The sequence below is a fragment of the Mchenga conophoros genome, linkage group LG3, assembly GCF_057382185.1.
Source record: "Mchenga conophoros isolate Kocher_MC1m ecotype Shallow Benthic linkage group LG3, M_conophoros_male_GT1.1, whole genome shotgun sequence".
Lineage (NCBI taxonomy): Eukaryota > Metazoa > Chordata > Actinopteri > Cichliformes > Cichlidae > Mchenga > Mchenga conophoros.
Window position 1 is genome coordinate 15,101,572 of NC_140528.1, and position 19,875 is coordinate 15,121,446.

A 19,875-nucleotide genomic window follows, 5' to 3' on the forward strand; every position below is an offset into this window, starting at 1 on the left:
TTTCTTTATTTTTACATTTTAAAAAGTGTATTTGTCTGAATGAACTAATCCCCATTTCCCATGCTTTGTATCACTGGTCATACTGGGAACAGCCATAGAAAATGTTTGTAAAGAAGAAATCTTAAACATGAGCAGATTCTCAGGCGATTTCTGTTTCCTAACCATTGTTTCAGTGCACACGTCCCATCACTACATGTGTGTTAAAGATTTCTTTGGGATCAAAATCATCCACTGACAGTTATCAGTACAAACAGGATGCAAAAATCCAAAGTTCAGACTTCAGAGTTACTAAAACAGAGATCTGAGGAAAACTGGTTCTTCACACGACGTTTCATGTGTGAACAGTAGAGGTGGTTTCATTTTCACATGTAGGTGTTGCAGTGAGGATTGCAGGGAGACATTTGCTGAATAGCTGCAGCTCTGCTCCTGTAGACTGCCTCTGAATGTGTGTGTGGTGATAAAGTCACTTTAATTAAATGTCACCTGTCAGGGAAAACTTTGTGTTGACTGAAGAAAGTTCACTTCTCTTTCATTGCAGCTCCACTCTTATTTTTGATGTACTCATTTGTTTAATAAATGATTTCAATGATTTTGCCACAGCTCTGCATTGTCAGGTCGGAGCATGTGTGCTTTTGATGAAATGCTGATATGATGACGCTTGATTGGGGAAAGATTTCCACAGGTGGTGTTGTTGGTCTCCTTCTTCCAGTTTTCTTGTTGCTGCCTCTCTCCTCGCCTCAGTTGCTGCAGCTGTATCATGTATGTTGTTATGTTACATACAAAGAGGAATTTGTGACATTAAAGAGTAAAGATTCTTCTAATTGTTTTCCATCTCATCTCCTACTGCTTTAGTCTGCGTGGACAATATATGAGTAAATCATTACCAAGCCAGATTATATTTGGAATATTTCAAACAGAGGACATTACAGTGAAATCTGCTTTCAATGTGACATTTACTTTGATCCTTTAAGACACAGTTTATACATCAGACAAGCTGTTTGCAGAGCGATTAAATGTTTGATATTGTTGTTAAAGTTGTACAGATGAGCGTTAATCACCAACAGCTTCATTCATGTGGATGAACTGGACGGTTCCAGGGAAACTATCAGGATCACACGCCTCCAGTGGTCACTGTGAGTAACTACAACTCTGCACATACAATAATTAAGATGAAGAAATGTTTTTATTGTAGAAAGATGAACCAAATGTAGTTTGACTCTCTGACAAACGATGGCAAGATAAAAGTAGTTTGTTAAAAAAGACACAAAAATGGTAACAATGCAAACAAATACAAACAACAGCATATCCTGATATGAGGCTCACAGATCAGGATCAGTACAATACGTAGCAACCGACATTGATGTTGCCATGGTGACCGCTGCTATATATAGTGTTTCTGTTACCTCACTTGTCTTAAACATCAACGCTGGCTGTTTTTCATTTTACTAATGAGTCCACTCTCTTCCCTCACTTTCGTCTCTTCCTCGTGTTTGAGCTCCTCTCAGAGAGGATTTAAGAAAGAGCTTTGATGATGGCTGTAGCTCAGGAGACAGAGCAAGGCATCTAATGATCAGAAGGTTGGTGGTTCAATCCCTGACTGCTCCAGCTGGCACACAAAGCATCCTTGAGCAAGACACTAACCCTCTCCGATGCATCCATCAGAGTATGAACGTGTTAAACAAGAATCAGTCCATTCACCATGGAAATATCAAAGTAGAAAGTGATGGCAGTTATGATTGGCTGCACAGCTGGATCACATGACCAGGTGAGTGGTACAAATAACAGGAAGCTTCTCTTGTGGCTTTAATAATCATTTGAATTGATAACTTGTGATTTACAGACTGTTCTTTATCTTTTCATTGTCGTCTGAAACACAGAAAAATATCAATGTTGGAAAATATGACATTTATATCTAGTTTCTACAGGATGGTTTAATTCTCCAAAGGCCACCACAGACATGACAAAGTTATTTCATCATTATAATGCACAAAAACAAAAAGCAGGATGAGCCCTGCTGCTCACCAAACTTGTGTTGAATAATAATTTGTGAATCATTTAGTTTAAAACATCAACTGACTGAATCCATGAATCTCATCATGTGTTTCTGAGTGAAAGACACAGACATGTAAAGACTGAACTGTTTCTCTAACAGGTAAGACTAACTACACAGAGTCACTGACTCAGGGCCAAGTAAAACTCTTCTTATTACAGACTTCTGCATATAACTTTCTCTAAAACTATACGATGGATCCCAGAACCCAAACCCAGGATAAAGAGTTTGAGTGAATGTGGTGTTGAAGGTGTGGAGGTGGATCAGAGAGTCAGAGGAGACTCTGTAGAAGGACAGAGTGCCAGCAGGACAGTCCACACACACTGCTACTCTGTTAGAGACAGAGGAGGAGGAGGAGGAGGAGATGGGTGTTTCTCTGTTATTGTGCCACACAGAGGAATAATGATCAGAGCAGCAAAGACTCCAGGACTGATCATTTCCACCAAACACACACTCATCACTCCTTCCTTTCCTTTTGATTCCTCTGTAACTCACTGATATCCAAGCCGTCCTCGTCCACTCGACCTCCCAGTAACAGCGACCAGTCAGACCATCTCTACACAGCAGCTGATAAACATCAAATCTGTCTGGATGATCAGGATATGACTGAACCTCCCACACATATGTCACCTTCCTGTTGTTGTCAGACAGTTGGAGCTTTGTGTTCACTGTGTTTGTGTCGATTGTGAGTTGACAGGAATCTGATGGAGAGAACAAACACAATCCAGCTGCAGTTATTGATCCATCATCTGTTCATTGATTGACACTTTGATGATGACTCCTGACATGATGAAGATGGTTGAATGTGTGCTGCTTTGTTTTCATGAATCCCATTAAAAACACACTTACACTTCCTCAGACCTGGTCTCAACCATCGGACTCCAGCAGGCTCCACCCTGAAAGGAGGAGGGGGGTCAGAGCAGCACAGTCAGCATGCACACATGGACATTACATGGCTCTCACACACACACTGTTACACACTGATAAAGGAACAGTCCAACATTTTGACACATAAATGTTTAAACTTCAAAAGAGCAAAACTCATAATCACATCAGATTTAATCTCCTTTATTAAGCACGATGTCCAGGGAGCATTGACATGTGCCACAGTCAAGGTCCAACACACTGTGACATTCATGCTGTCAGGGAGTGGGTGCATATTAAATGTAAAGACTGGGACTGGCTACAAAAACTGATTCAGTACAGGTAGAGTGCAGCAGCCAGTGCATCACATATTTTGAGCTAATGCAGCGGTCATCACACCACATACTGCTTTCTATGTAAAGGAGCCTTCATTCTCAGATTAGGGTGTTTGTGACCATAAAGTCTGTCTCACAAGGGCAGCCACTGGTCCAGGCGAGGATGCCTCCACAGTGGGATGTCTGAGGCTCGTCATTTTGATTTATTTATTCAGAAATGATATTAAACAACAATACAGGGAAACCTTGAATTAAATGACACAATTCTTGGTCATTGATGGTTACAGCTAACAGTGTCTCTGGGACCACTTTTGACAGCATTTGACTGAAGTGCTGGTTGGCTGCAGGGCCACCATGAAGGCTCTTTCTGGAGCTCTCCGGCTACGTCCACACTAACACGTTTTAGTTTGAAAACGCCTTGTTTTCTCTCCGTTTTGGCCTCCCGTCCACACTGAGACGGTGTTTTCCATCCATCCATCCATTTTCTTCCGCTTATCCGGGGCTGGGTCGCGGGGGCAGCAGCCCAAGCAGAGAAGCCCAGACCTCCCTCCTCTCCTCCCTCTCTCCCTCCTCCAGCTTGTCCGGGGGAACACCAAGGCGTTCCCAGGCCAGCCGAGAGATATAGTCTCTCCAGCGCGTCCTGGGTCTGCCCCGGGGCCTCCTCCCGGTGAGACATGTCTGGAAAACCTCGCTCAGGAGGCGCCCAGGAGGCATCCTTGTCAGTTGCCCGAACCACCTCAACTGGCCAAACTTCTCACCCTATCTCTAAGGGAGAGGCCAGCCACCTTCGAGAGGAAGCCCATTTCCACCACTTGTATTCATGATCTCGTTCTTTCGGTCACTACCCACAGCTCGAGGCCATAGCTGAGGGTCGGGGCGTAGGTCGACCGGTAAATTGAGAGCTTCGCTTTTACACTCAACTCTCTCTTCACCACGACGGACCGGTGCAGCGTCCTCATCGCTGCAGCCGCTGCACCAATCCGTCTGTCGATCTCCTGCTCCCTTCTCCCATCGCTCATGAACAAGACCCCGAGATACTTGAACTCCTCCAGTTGGGGCAGGAACTCGACCCTGACCCGGAGTGGGCACTCCACCTGCAATCACGCCTCGCCACCTTAACGTCTATGCTCTCTATGCTGTTGTGTTGGTGTGTGTCGGACTTTGAGCTGCAAAGCTACAGCCGGCTGTGTGCGTACAGCAACCATGTGTGAAAAGTGGTCAATAAAGAGATGCTGAAAAGCGTGTTCATGCAAACATCGTGGGGTCTGCCGTGATATGTTTACAAAGGAACTTCTGCTCCTGAACCTCTGCACACAGTGTCTGCAGATCGGGGCTGTACGAAGTCACTTTCATCTCTACAGGACTGTAAGCTGTGAGACGTGAGGCGTGAGCGGTGCTTGTTTTAACATAGTTCATGGTGGAGAACAGCTGCTGACATAATGTGGATCCGAAGATCTATAACTGGCCTACCTGGGGCTGAAAGTCTCCATAAATGCACAGCGTTTTGGCGGGTACACCGGCTTCCACGAGTGTGACGGATATTTTGAGCGATGAAGAAATAATAGAATATAATTTTATTTTTATATTTCAATATCACAATAATCTTCCAATTTAGAACTACAAGGTAAAAAAGAACTAACATAAATAAAATACACTTCAGCTAAATACTTCTAATGTATTTTCCCGGAGCCGCACTATAAGGACTAAAGAGCCACATGCGGCTCCGGAGCCGACCCCTGACCTAAGTGAAACCACTTGGCTACGCCTAGAAATTCTGTCCATAAAAATTATAAACATAATCGGTGACAAAGGGCAGCCCTGGCGGAGCCCATCACCCACCTGGAACGAGTCCGACTTATTGCCGGCTATGCGGACCGAGCTCTTGCAACGGTCGTATAAGGACTGAATGGCCCGTAGCAATGGGCCAGACACCCCATACTCCCGGAGCACCCCTCACAGGACTCCCCAAGGGACACGGTCGAATGCTTTCTCCAAGTCCATAAAACACATGTAGACTGGTTGGGCAAACTCCCATGCGCCCTCAAGTATCCATGAGAGGATAAAGAGCTGGTCCAGTGTTCCAGGACTAGGACGAAAACCGCATTGTTCCTCCTGTATCCGAGGTTCGACTAACGGTCGGACTCTCCTCTCCAGCACCCTGGCATAGACTTTCCCAGGGAGGCGTTTTCGCTCAAGGAAGACGCTGTGTTTTGAACACGCTCTCGAAAATGCATACATTTGAAAACGGTGCTTTCCCTTCGCAGTGTGGACAGCAAAAACGCAGACTTGAAAACAATGACACCTTTTTAGTCATGTGATGCAGTCATGTGACCAATTAAACAAAGATAGCGGAGGGCATTATACAACAGTTGTTTTGTTTGCTCTCATTTTTGACACCCCTATTAAAGGTTAATATCAGTCTGCACATGCTCCAGATAGCTTTTCTTTAAACTCTGTAACTCTCACTCGCTTTTGCAACTTTGTACTTTTGTGTTACTCGCAGCAACAACTCCACCTCATTGTTAGTCCATTTAAAAACTCAGTGCTTTTCCTCATTTTGCGGCGACGTTTCAACGAGCCGGAAAGTGAATAGACGTCGGACAGAAATGAGGCAGGCCGGATCTTCCTGCGTTTCATGCATGAGCAGGACTGCAACATAAGCGTTTTTTTCGGCCGTTTCAATGTGGACACACAACCTTGTGAAAACGACTGAAAACAATAGTGTGGACGCAGAGCATTTTCAGACGAAAACACCGTTTTCAAATCCATCTGGGCTAGTGTGGACGTGGTCTCAGTGGCACAGCACATATCCTGCAGTGCAGGCTGCAGGGTAACAGCACCAGTGGTTGTCCTTGCTAGATTGGCTTTACAGTCAAAAACACCCACTGGTCTGGGCCTAACACACAACCACCAATCCACCAGCTCCATCCCTTTGTTTCTTAATCTTTGTTTTCTGTTAGCAATGAATGACTGATTTGAATTATTGATTTATATTATATTTAGTGCCGTCAACATTAACCCGTAATTACGGCGTTAACACGGCAAATCCTCATTAACAAGTTAATGCAGATCAGCCCGATGAGGGGTTACACGGCGTTGAAGCGTTAATGTTGACAACACTAATTATATTATAATTTGACTTTGAATTTCAAGGTTAAACATGTCCTGGACATGGTCTCTGCACACAGATAAAACTTAAAATAAATAAAGAGAGTGAAAATGTCAGTTCCTTTCCAGAGATCAGTTTGAACAGGCTGCACCGTTGTTGCTGACAGAGATTTTGTCCTTTGAGACCCCATACAAACATCTACTGTTTATGTTAGACCAGAATGGAAAAATGTTCCTATATGTGTGATTGTTCAAATAACACTGGTTTCCAGCGTTAAGTAATCAGACAGAGCCAGTTTCCTTATCTATCAAACACTGTTTGTGGCTGTAACGGCCATCTACATACCTCAGAGTGTCCAGTCTTAGCTGCTCAAGCATCTTCACTCCTGCCTGTCCTGGGTTATTGTAGCTCAGGTCCAGCTCTTTCAGATGGGAAGAACTGGAGCTAATAGCTGAGACCAGAGACTTGCAACCTTCTTCTGTGATCAGGCAGCCTGACAGCCTGCAGACATGACAAATACTCTTAGAGAAGAGAAAAATAGCTAAATGCAAACAGGAAATTGCAGCCAAAAGTGAAACAGGAGTTAAAAATAGCCATTAGTCAATCTAAACCTTAGATTGTAAACCTCTAAACCTCATCTACTGAACATTTCAAGAACGCTGACCTGAGTGTTTCCAGTTCACAATATGGACTTTTCAGTCCAGAAGACAAAACTTTCACTCCAGAGTCCTTCAGGTCATTGTTACTCAGGTCAAGCTGTCTCAAACTAGAGGGCTGGGAGCTGAGTAGTGAAGACAGAGTTTCACAGCTTCCCTCTGAGAGATTACAGACACTCAATCTGAACAGACAATAAAGAGAAAAATAATAATGTTAAACTTTGTGGTCTGAACCTTTGAAAAATACATGATCTAGATAAAATATCATCTCTATAGAGGTTAAATCATGTGGAGGGTTAATTAATCATCAATAATTAATCAATTAGTCATCATTAAATAATTAATTAAATGTCATTAATGGATTAAGTTCAAAATACTTAATAAATTAAATACATACATCATTGATTTAGTCCCAATTAAATTAACTAATTAAATTAAATTAATTAAATTAATTAATTTTACTGAAGTTTAATGTGTCAGCGGAGCACATGTGGAACTGAACCATTCGCTTGTCTTAATTATCTGATGTTTATATGTGTTACACTTTTTTAATCTTTAATTTTAAATTGAAACTAACATTTAAAAACATTTGGTACAATGTGGAAAGAGGAAGAGTATTTCCACCAGGAGCAGAAACGTCTGACTCAGCATGACGATGCTGTTGGTGGATACTGAAGAGCTCAGCCTGTCAAGACAGGATTAGGTTATCGTTTTCAAAAATGTTTATTCAATTATATTCTGAGGCCAGTTATCTGGTATAATCTTTGGAAGTCTATTAAAATAAAAATGAAATCAGATGTGTGGACTTTTGGTTGTTGTTGTTTTGTTCAATAAGCAGATGTTGGTGTTTCAGCAATGCAGTAACTTAAGTTTAAAAGGCTTGTTAGAAACTATGAAACACATCATACAGACTTGTGGACATTATTGACCCCCCCCCCAACAAAGATCAGATCTTAATCAGACTTATTTTAGAATACAGTTTAATAATATTTTTTTAAAGCAGTTTAATAATTTCTGGAGCAGGCTGAACAGCAGGCTCCACTATCTACAAACAGCATGAACATGCTGTGGTGAAAATGCTCTCTTTCCTCCTTAAACATCTTTTTAATGTTAGTTTTAATTTAATGCTTGTTTCAGATGCATAGTCTTAACTCAAAGTAACGTAAAGTCACAAAGTAAAGTCAGACTTCATTGAAGTCATGAACCGAAAACTCACAGCTGCCAACTCTAGTTTATGGCTAGACTCAGTTTGTTGAACCTGTGCCTTGAAAAGGGTCCTGTTTGTCACATTTTAGACTTTGCTTCTATTGCACTTTTTATCAGTAACACGTGCTTACGTTTTGCTGGAACAGTTGAAACTAACATAAATAAATAACTCCAGAGGTGATAGTCAGCAGGGGTTTACAAGTTGTGGCCGCGTTGTCGGCGGTATGCAAGCTCGACCACTTGTGTGGTCTGGCAGACATCACTGAAATCATCTGAGATGATTAGGTTCATTAAATGTGTCAGTAAAATAATTAAAATAGAAAACAAACCAATAATTGATTAAATATGTAATTAACTAATTTGAATTGCACATAAATACATAATGAAACATTTTAAATGAAATAAATGGATAATTCATTATTAATATATTTCTTTAATTATGTACTTTTTTAAAATTAATTACTGAAATAATTAATTCATTAGTGATGTATTTATTTAATACATCCATTAAAATTATTGCTATTTTACTCAAAATAAATTTAATACATAAATATTAAATAGTTAAATTATAATAATGAACACATGCAAATATAACTGGTTACATAAAAATGAGGATTTCTTAAGCTGAAGCCAAAGTGCTGACTCATTTGACATGTTACTCTCAAATGTTTTCCCTAATAACAAGAACATAATTACACTTCAGCCACAAGAGGGCAGCAGCATTAATACAAGTCACATGTATATAAAGGTACAGTGATTATATTACAGACGGTGATGGCAGTGGGTTTTTCCATAACAGATCTACCAACCAATCACAAGTAATTTTTCTTGGTAGTTTTTTTCCCTGAAGTTCCTCCTTTTGAGAATTGAATAACTGACCAGATCTCTGTCAAACCCCACTGTTGCAGTTTATCTATCCTGCCCTGCGGTTATTTATCTGTTCATTTCTGACACTTTCTCAACTTCTTGCACTCCTTTGAAAGAGATATAAAAGTAAGGATATGTCAGTATAAAAATAAATGTAGTGTTTAAGTTGCAAATTTCAAGTCAAATCACAAACAACAACATCTGACCTGAGTGTTTCCAGTCTCCAGTTTCCAGTCTTCAGTCCAGAAAATAGTGTTGACAAACCTGAATCCTGGAGGTTGTTGTTACTCAGATCTAGAGCTCTGAGCTCACAGTCTTCTAGTTGAAGAGAGGAGGACAGAGCTTCACATGCTCTCTCTGACAGGTTACAGCTATTCAGACTAAAAAAAGATATAAATCATCATAAATAAAGTTACGATAAATTAAATAATAAAAACTTTATAACTTACAGAGCTTTTTTAGAGGCTTTGACCACTGGCAGCAGCCTCAGAAGAGCCTCCTCTGAAGCAGAGTATTTCTTCAGGTCAAACACATCCAGATCTTTTTCTGATGACAGTAAGATGAAGACCAGAGCTGACCACTGAGCAGGAGACAGTTTATCTGTGGAGAGACGTCCTGATCTCAGGGACTGTTTGATCTCCTCCACTAGAGAACGATCATTCAGTTCATTCAGACAGTGAAACAGATTGATGCTTTTCTCTGCAGACAGATTCTCACTGAGCTTCTCCTTGATGTACTGAACTGTTTCCTGATTGGTCTGTGAGCTACTTCCTGTCTGTGTCAGCAGACCTCGTAGGAGAGTCTGATTGGTCTGTGAGCTACTTCCTGTTTGTGTCATCAGGCCTTGCAAACGAGTTTGATTAGTCTTCAGACCCAAGAGAAAACGAAGGAACAAGTCCAGGTGTCCATTGGGGCTCTGTAAGGCCTTGTCCACAGCACACTGGTAGAAGTATTTCTCTGTCTGAGAGCTTGTTTGTTGCTCTTCCAGCAGATTGAGTCCAGAGTTGATGAAGGTCAGGTGGACATGAAGAGCAGCCAGAAACTCCTGAACACTGAGATGAACAAAGCAGAACACCTTGTTCTGGTACAGTTGTTTCTCCTCTTTAAAGATCTGTGTGAACACTCCTGAGTACACTGAGGCTGCTCTGATATCGATGCCACACTCTGTCAGGTCTGGTTCATAGAAGATCAGGTTTCCTTCCTGCAGCTGATCAAAAGCCAGTTTTCCCAGTGACTCCATCATCTTCCTGCTCTCTGGACTCCAGTGTGGATCTGTCTCAGCTCCTCCATCATACTTGACCTTCTTCACTTTGGCCTGAACCACCAGGAAGTGGATGTACATCTCAGTCAGGGTCTTGGGCAGCTGTCCTCCCTCTCTGGTTTCCAGCACATCCTCCAGAACTGTAGCAGTGATCCAGCAGAAGACTGGGATGTGACACATGATGTGGAGGCTTCGAGCTTTCTTGATGTGGGAGATGATCCTCCTGGCCTGCTTTTTATCTCTGAATCTCTTCCTGAAGTACTCCTCCTTCTGTGGGTCAGTGAACCCTCTGACCTCTGTCACCATGTCGACACACTGAGGAGGGATCTGATTGGCTGCTGCAGGTCGTGTTGTTATCCAAAGGCGAGCAGAAGGGAGCAGGTTCCCTCTGATGAGGTTTGTCAGCAGCTCATCCAATGAGGTGGACTTTCTTGTTTCAGTCAGGATTTTAGTTTTGTTGAAGTCCAAATTAAGTCGACACTCATCCAGACCATCAAGTATGAACACAACCTGGAAGTCTTCAAGCCTGCAGATTCCTGATTCGTTAGTTTGATTAAAGAAGTGATGAACAAGTTCCACCAAGCTGAACTTTTCCTCTTTCAGCACATTCAGCTCTCTGAAAGTGAATGGAAATATGAACTGGATGTCCTGGTTGGCTTTGTCTTCAGCCCAGTCCAGGCTGTATTTCTGTGTTAAGACTGTTTTCCCAATGCCAGCCACTCCCTTTGTCAGCACTGTTCTGATTGGTTCGTCTCTTCCAGGTGAGGCTTTAAAGATGTCTTCTTGTCTGATTGTTGTTTCTGGTCTGTCTGGTTTCCTGGATGCTGTTTCAATCTGTCTGACCTCATGTTCCTCATTGACCTCTGCAGTCCCTCCCTCTGTGATGTAGAGCTCTGTGTAGATCTGATTCAGGAGGGTTGGGCTTCCTGCTTTAGCGATGCCCTCAAACACACACTGGAACTTCTTCTTCAGTTGGGCTTTAAGTTCACGTTTACAGAGTGGAGCAAATATTTCTGAAGGTAAGAAATTCAGAAAAAAATATTATATAATAAATATCATAGCCTTTCAGTACTCTGAAAGGATGAATGTCTATTGGTCCATTTCTTGAGCTATTAGGAAAGATCAATATTCAGTCTTTAGAGAAATTCTCTTACTGCTCTGCAGATGGTCAGCCATCTCATGCTGCTTAAGTCTCCTCAAGAAGTGGAGTGTGATCTTCAGAAATGCTTCTCTGCAGCTCTTTCTTTCATCTTCATCCTCTCCTTCAAACATCTCCTCATCCTCCATCTGGCTCTTTAAAGTTTCTGGGTGATCTGGACTCAGAAGCTTCTGGATCTTCTTCAGCTCGTTCTTCACAAACATGGTGATGTTGTCCTCCAGCCGCTGGAAAAGAAGACTATATGAATTACCCAGTGGTAAATGGACTGGTTCTTATATAGCTCTCTTTGATACTCTGTGCACACAAAGCTTTTTATACAACATGCCTCATTCAACCAAGCACATTGTTCTATGCTTAAATACTTTCTTTCACACTCTGATGGATGCATCAGAGGGCAGCTTGGGTTTAGTACGTTACCCAGTACATTTGCCAGCCAGGGTTTGATTCACAAACCTTCTGACTAGTAGCTGACCTGCTCACCTCCTGAGCTACAGTCACCCCAATCTGACTGAAATCATGGAGCCCAAACTCTGATTTATGTTGGACACACTGACAATCCTCTGGTCCACAAAGTGCAGCATAGAGGTGACTGAAAAGAACAAATGTAAACGTAGTACTACAAACCATAACCACAGAGTCCAGGTGTGTTTGATGTTGCTGTGCAGACTGACCAGTGGAAACCTCTGCTCTCTGCTGGTCCACTCTGTGGAGGAGTAATGTATAATTAGCTCATGTTATGTCTGTCCACACACAGACACAAGCTAAAGGTCCATGAAGTGATGTTTGGATGGGTTCAGTCAATCAGATGACTGTCATGGTGAAGCTTTGCTAGTCCTGCTGATCCCACTGAGAATTAACAACTCAGTTCCAGATGTCTGTAGTTTTCTGCTCAGTTTCTTTAGTCCCAACAGCTCTTACCATCTCCTGCATAAAGCTTTCCCTCCATGCTCAGATGCCCTGGAACAAGGTGCTCTCTTTATATCAGTGACTGGTTTAAAGTGACAACTCGCCAAACTTTGTGTCAGCAAAAGTAGTTCTAATGTTTCTTACATTTATTATATTTTTTACATTTTTACACACACAAATCAATGAACGCAAAAACATAAACTTTCCAGATATTTTGTTTTACAATGTTACAAAACTCAGTTCAAAACTACACAGTCAGATTTACAAGTACAAAATATTTATGACCACAGTTTGAGCCGATGTATGTCCCGAGTCTGTGGACTCAGTAGTTTTGTTTTGATTGTTCTTGTCTTTTATTACAATTTCATTCTGATTAAGATTTTCTAGTTCTGAGGTTTTGGTTTCTGTGTTCCCTCTGTACTGTGTTAGTATTGTGTCTCTGTGTTCACTTCCTGTTTTATTTTGACAGTGCCATGTCCTATGTTAGTGTGTCTACTTTTGCTTCCCCTTGTCTGGTTATGTCCAATGAATCCTGCTGTGTCTCCCTTTTCTCATTCCCTGATGGCTCTTTTGTGTATATGAGCACTTTGTTTTCTCCTGCTTGTTGCTGGTTCGTCTGTGTTGTCTCCCCGTGTCTCCGTTTAAGGTTTCAGGTTAGTTTTGTAGTTTTTTCAGTAGAGGTTATCTTAGCTTCTGCACAGGCCATCTCCACTGCACTTCACCGTTTCAATAAAGCTCACTCACTTCACAGCAGTGTCGGCATCTTGGGTCCTTTATTAAATTCAACATGGCTCGCCCCGCTAGCCGTGACATAAGATGTGAAAACAATATCCAAAAAACATGAGGGACAAACAGGGAATAGTTTTAAGGTGCAGGGCCAACAAACTGAGTCTAGCCATGAACTCAGAGTTGATTGAATTAGCATTTTGAATTGGCTGATCTGAGTTACTTCAATCAAGTCTATGTTCACTTTGAGTTAAGATTATACATGATTAATGTCAAAGAAAAAAGCCGTCATCAGCAACTGATTCTGATTTAGCAGGTTTTCAAATCTAAACGGTACCCATCCCTAGCTGGCTGTAGTTAAACCTTTACTTAAAAAGCATCCCTAGACCCAGCTGTCTTAGCTAATTATAGGCCGATCTCCAACCTGACAATCCTTGAAAGAGTAGTTTGGGGGGAGACAATCAGAGGGGCAGTGTGATGATCTTAGGTTACAAACTACTGCAGTCAAGTCATTAAGGGAGACGGGATCAAACTGCTCTAAGACAGCTGAGCACACAGGAGAAAGACTCGGATCTGAGGCAGCAGTCGGCGAGACAAGAGCCCTAATAGATAGAAGCTTGTTGTTAAAAATGCTAAAAAATCATCACAAATACTTGGTGAAGAAATGACTCCGACATTATCACGTAAACGAAGAAAACGATCGAGGACATTAAAAAGTACCTGAGGCCTGTGACTGTTTACTGACACTAAGTTTAAGACAAACTGTGTCTGCAGGTTTTACAGCTTCTTGGTGAGCAGAAAGACAGAAAGTCCTTAAAATCTGTAGAGAAACATACAATCTGTCCTTTTTCCATCTCCTTTCAGCGCGTCTACAATCACGTCTAAGGGAGCGCGTATGTTCATTCAACCACAGCTCTGATAAATGCTGAGCACGCAGAGTCCTGAACGGAGCAATAGAGTCCAAAATATCAGTGCAGGTAGAATGAAGAAAGTCCGAAAGGTCCTCAACACTTTAACAGCTGGAGTTCATTATTCCAGAGTCCATAAAGGCAGCAGAAAAAGCGGCGCTGTTAGAGCATTAAGCGCTCGCTTTTTACACGCTGAGGCGCACGGCTTATCTACCGAGCGGCGCATAGTTACAGTGAACAACACAGGAAAATGATCGGAGATGCACAACTTAGATATTTCAGTGACGCACACATCCCGCCCGTGGGAAAGCTCCAAGTCTAGTGTGTGACCTTTTTCATGAGTGGGACCAGTAACCCACTGGGTCAAGTTAAAAGAGTCAATAATATTTAAAAAGTCCTTGACCAGAAGTTTAGAGTCACAGCAGACATGGATGTTGAAATCACCAAGGCAGCATCATCAGAAGACATAGCACACCCAGCTCTATCTGTCCATGAAGCCAGATAACACACACCAATGAGTTAAACTGCAGGAATGTCTTAAAGACATAAAGACCTGGATGGCCGCTAACTTTCTGCTTCTTCATTCAGATCAAACTGAGGTTATTGTACTCGGCCCTGAAAATCTTAGAAATATGGTATCTAACCAGATTCTTACTCTGGATGGCATTACCTTGGCCTCCAGTAACGCTGTGAGGAACCTTGGAGTCATTTTTGACCAGGACATGTCCTTCAACGCACATATTAAACAAATATGTAAGACTGCTTTCTTCCATTTGTGCAACATCTCTAAAGTTAGAAATATCCTGTCTCAGAGTGACGCTGAAAAACTAGTTCATGCATTTATTACTTCCAGGCTGGACGACTGTAATTCATTATTATCAGGATGTCCAAAAAACTCACTGAAAAGCCTTCAGTTAATCCAAAATGCTGCAGCAAGAGTCCTGACAGGGACTAGAAAGAGAGAGCATATTTCTCCTGTTTTGGCTTCGCTTCATTGGCTTCCTGTTAAATCCAGAATTCAAAATCCTGCTCCTCACATACAAGGTCTTAAATAATCAGGCCCCATCTTATCTTAATGACCTTGTAGTACCATATCACCCTATTAGAGCACTTCGCTCTCGCTCTGCAGGCCTACTTGTTGTTCCTAGAGTATTTAAAAGTAGAATGGGAGGCAGAGCCTTCAGTTTTCAGGCCCCTCTTCTGTGGAACCAGCTTCCAGTTTGGATTCAGGAGACAGACACTATCTCTACTTTCAAGATTAGGCTTCAAACTTTCTTCTAACTTAACGATTAAGTCCCTGTATTCCACCGTTATATGGAAATCAGCCATTATAACTTGTGTCAAATCTACTTGTACCTCACAGTTTTCTAAGCACACAGAGAGCAGTAAACCTCAGAGCAGCAGCACATCAGACTGTGTGCAAAAAATCTAGAAGAGAAAATATTTCGACCCATTTCTAAATGATTCTTGTGACCATGCTGCACCACAACACCTGATCTCTGGTTTCCTCACCTCTTCAATCCCACTTTAATACTTGACTAAACTCATTTTCCTGTTTAGGTGTTGAGGCAAAGCCGCCCATCTACAATGCAGGCAACAGCAAACGGAGCTATTTTTTATTCCCTTTGAGTTTTTTCTACTTTTGTGCTACAAAATGTTCAAGCTGATTAAATTTATTAGAATAAAAGTTCAGATAATTTTCTCATATTAATGTTGGAGGTAGAAATTCAGGTAACTTTGCTCAAAAACTGGCAGAAATTTCCTTCAAAGATGGAGTTTTTACTTTAATACTGTGAGTACATTTCAGAGCCTGTACTCTTTTACCTTTACTTGAGTAAAGAAGCTGAATCAGTATTTCAGCTTTAAGAGGGTATTTTAACACAAACATCAGTCCTTCTACTTAAGTATGTTTGACACTTTGTTTACACCTAAATTAACTTTACTGTTAACCAGTTTTCATGTTTCTGTAATCCACCAGTGTGCTCATGCTTTTTTAAGTGAAAACATATTTTTAATGATCAAATATAATTATGTTTGTTATTTGTGGATTTTAAATGTCCTTGACAGAGACAGATGATGATCATTATCCTGCACTGGGGTCTCAGGTTTGGTCGAGCTAGCACAAAGAATGGCTATGTTGAACTTCCTCCTGGGATCTACACTAAGAAGTGAGTCCAACATTAGCAGGGTCTCTTTCCTTTATCTGGATTCACTTTAGCATTCACAGTCACGTGAAGCTTGTTATTAACTCGATAAGTCAACCCAGGGTTTCAGCTGAGCGCTCACATGAAACACATGGTGTTGGCAGCATCTGATCAATCATATTCATGGAGACGTGTATCAGCAACAGAGCAGCTGAGTTTGCAGAAGGAAGTCAAACTAAACCACAGGAACAATATGAGGAGATTACACACATAATAAAATACTAGCAGTAACACAGCTGCTGCAGACAAATCAGTCGTGTGATCGTGTGTGAGCGGAGAAGGACTGTAAAGGAGTTTGGTGTTAAAAGCTCTGTATGAATGTGGGAGACTTTGAAGGGCTTTAAAAAGGCCAATATAAAATAAAAGGCAGCAAAATTGCTGAGTGTGAAAGTCACCAGACTTATCAGACCTCTGTGATTAAGACCTGTAAGAACACCTATTTGTACTTGTTGGCATTATATCAAACACACACGTATATTAAGCCTTTGTTTGAACTCTGGTTGAATTTGTTACTTTCAGACTGTGAAACATCACAGAGGCTGCAGCTGCAGATCTTTTATTCACCTGGAAATTTACTTTAAATGTTAGATGGAAAATGTATTGCTCAGTTTAACCAAAGTAAGAACAAGAATCCATAAACCTTCATAAAGACAAACATCTCCCAGAACATTGAGCTGCTGAAGTGTCACTGAAGGGAAAAACTATTTGTCCTCCTCCATCCAGCAACACCTGAAACACCTGAGTGGAAGCTCCTCCCTACACTGTGTTTGAAGCAAAGCACAAAGGAGACACCTGCTGGAGCAGCTGGAGTCCTACAGACACTCAGCCTCTTCACTACACAAACACCTCCTACAACATCCACTCTTTCCACTCTGACTGCTGTGTTTGTGGAAACACTCCAACACACACCGCTTCACATACCAACATAGAAATGTGTGAAAAAGAGCTGAGCTGATATTAAACATGAGGATTTATTCAAAAATACAGAGTCAGGAACAACATCTAGACACACATTACCTCTCAGCAGCAGAAGAACAGCCTTTAAAGTTTACAACAACACCCTTCGATACGTTGCTCTTTAAGGAAACACAGCTGGGTTCAGGTCCAGGAGATTCTGGCCTCTTATTGATCCTAAAAGAAAAACAATAAATGTAACAGCTTCATGAGACAGGAAGGAAAAACTGGAAATATTAAATTAAAGACATGATGAACAATCTCATAAAAATAATGTACTTACTCTTTGTCACATAACAGTCTTTTCTTAAAATCTATACCGATATCCTTCGACACGTTGCTCTTCAAGGAAACACAGCTGGGTTCAGGTCCAGGCTCTGGATTAGTTTCAGGGTTATGTCCAGCTGAGCCTGGTACGCCCCACAGCTCTGGGCTTTAAAACAACACACACAGAGGTATGAGTGTGAATAATGATGGAGCAGTGATGTGAGTGCTGAACTGTGACATGGAGAAGAGTCATGGACAGTTAGAGATGGTCATCTCACCTCTGAGCTTTGGTCTGGCTCTCATGTTCCCCACACAGAGTGCTTTTAGAGGGAGGGACTCCCTCCTCTCTGTCCTCACACTGATCCATGCTGCTGAAAACGTCCAGATGAACAGAATCAACTCTTTGGGGATTTACTGGATGATTGAGCATCAAGACACTTTTTAATATTTTACTAATTTCTGAAGCTTTTTACCAACTTTGTTCAAATTGGTCTGCTGTCATTTTATTGTTGACAAAAAGAGATTTTGAGTTTGAGTGTTGACGTTTCCATGTGGGACTGTTGCTGCAACACCAGGATGTTACTACAGAATACACTTTATATTGTGAGCACTTGGATGTTAGTCCAGTGGTCCTAAACTGACACACCTGCACCTGGATTCATTCTGACCAGATTTTAACCCAACAGTGTTTCATACTTAATACATCAGACACAAACTCTGCAGCTGTCATTGTGTGCAGTGTGTGTGCAGTGTGTGTGCAGTGTGTGTGCAGTGTGTGTGCAGTGTGTGTGCAGTGTGTGTGCAGTGTGTGTGCAGTGTGTGTGCAGCGGGACACTGTGTCCTATGAGTGTTATACTACAATAAACAGAGCCTGACCGCGGGCATAAAGAGGGCAAAAACCCACTTATGCTCTAAAGATGAAGTTCTGTTTCTCTTCAAATGAGCCTCAGAGCATGTGGAGGGTCATTGAACGCATCACAGATTACCTCAAGAACAACAGGCTGAAGAACATAAAAACAAACGCAGAGTTTCTGTCTGACGGTTTGAACATGAAACAGGAATTATTGAGCAAAAACGGCCAGTTTACTAATTTATGATCAATCATCAACGCATTCACCTACAATACACGAATGAACATCACCAGTTAAACTGAAAATAACCTGCATACAAATACGACAGCAGACTATAGCGAACGAGCAGAGAAATGCATTTTATAGATGAAGTGTTGGCAGCGACTCTTAGGACAGCCCTGTCTCACTGTCAGCAGTTAAACAACATCCACACACTGGAAGCCCGTTTGCGTCACTAAAAAAAAGAAGGATCCAGAACTCGAAATTTCGACTTATTTTATCGTAATTTCGACTTATTAACTTGGAATTTTGAAAAAACTAACTCAAAATTAAGAGTTAGTGCTGTCAATCAGTCATTTACGTGAATGACGTAGTTTCCTTGTTACCTGGAAGCTGAAGCCCTCAGCTACAAATGCTACAGCTAAGACACCAGAATTACAGCCAGTCATAAACGCACAAGTCGCTGATTATTGTCTGTGTGGCTTCACAAATGATGAAATCCTTCTGTTATTAGCTGAATCACATGGCGTTAATATCAGCTAACGTACTCTCGAAAGCGCCGATTTGTTGCGATGCGGGTTTGAGTGCGCATTGTAGCTGGATTACTGATTGGCAGAACTAACTCGACATTTCGAGCTACTTTCCTCAACATTTCACACGTATTGCTTGGCTAAGTCCACACACAAATTATTTTTCCACCTACAAATCCTGATTTACAAGTACAAAATATTTATGAGCACAATTTGAGCCCATACAGCCACAGACTGATGGAGGCAGGAGAAGCTGCCTACAGACATCAGTCAGTGGATCCACAGTAACATCGAGTTCAGCTGCTGATCATCAACTGTTTCTGTCTCGTTCCCAGACTCTGATCTCACATAAAACGAAGCAGATTTATGCTGAAACTAAGCTGCACACAGCTGATGTCAGCCAGGAAAACAGTACAGACTGCTAACGTTACCTTAACATGGAGACGATCAACTGCGCCACAACATTCACGAAAACGAAAGTAAAAGCGACGGAAGGAAACGCCCAGAGAGGCGTTTGAGGGACGGTCAGAGTCAGGAACCTCAGAAACGCATCAGGCTGGAGTTTAATTCTGTTTTCATCTTTAGAAACATCTGGAAATAGTTATAAAAACACTGCGTAATAAAGAAAAATAGTGTAGATTAGTTTGAGTTGTGTTTAGCTGAGCTGTGTCTTTAATCTGAAGTTCATTTTGTGGAGGAGCAGCAAGACTTTCAGTGTTACTCTCAGAGAAAGCCTCCCAAATGTCTGTTGTCTTAATAGTGGAATTATCTGGAAAATGAACCAGTTCTTATGAGCTGCTTTT

General features: G+C 41.6%; 1 protein-coding gene across 2 annotated transcripts; it reads right to left on the reverse strand.

The window, feature by feature from the left end:
• LOC146577387 (protein NLRC3-like) lies at positions 1-19,529 on the reverse strand. Of its 2 annotated transcripts, XM_085253749.1 has the most exons (12): positions 17,751-19,529; positions 17,489-17,638; positions 17,269-17,382; positions 12,132-12,210; positions 11,503-11,731; positions 9,537-11,361; positions 9,294-9,467; positions 7,023-7,196; positions 6,704-6,859; positions 2,900-2,946; positions 2,546-2,751; positions 2,188-2,381 (listed from the first exon to the last, which is right to left on the reverse strand). In XM_085253749.1, the coding sequence occupies exons 1-12, from the start codon at positions 17,900-17,902 to the stop codon at positions 2,322-2,324; spliced, it is 3,366 nt and encodes a 1,121-aa protein (XP_085109875.1). In that variant the 5' UTR covers positions 17,903-19,529; the 3' UTR covers positions 2,188-2,321. The 2 variants fall into 2 exon arrangements, with proteins under 2 accessions (XP_085109867.1, XP_085109875.1); XM_085253741.1 differs by having other exon boundaries at positions 1-2,751; positions 17,751-19,525.
• Between the last annotated feature and the right edge of the window lie 346 nt (positions 19,530-19,875).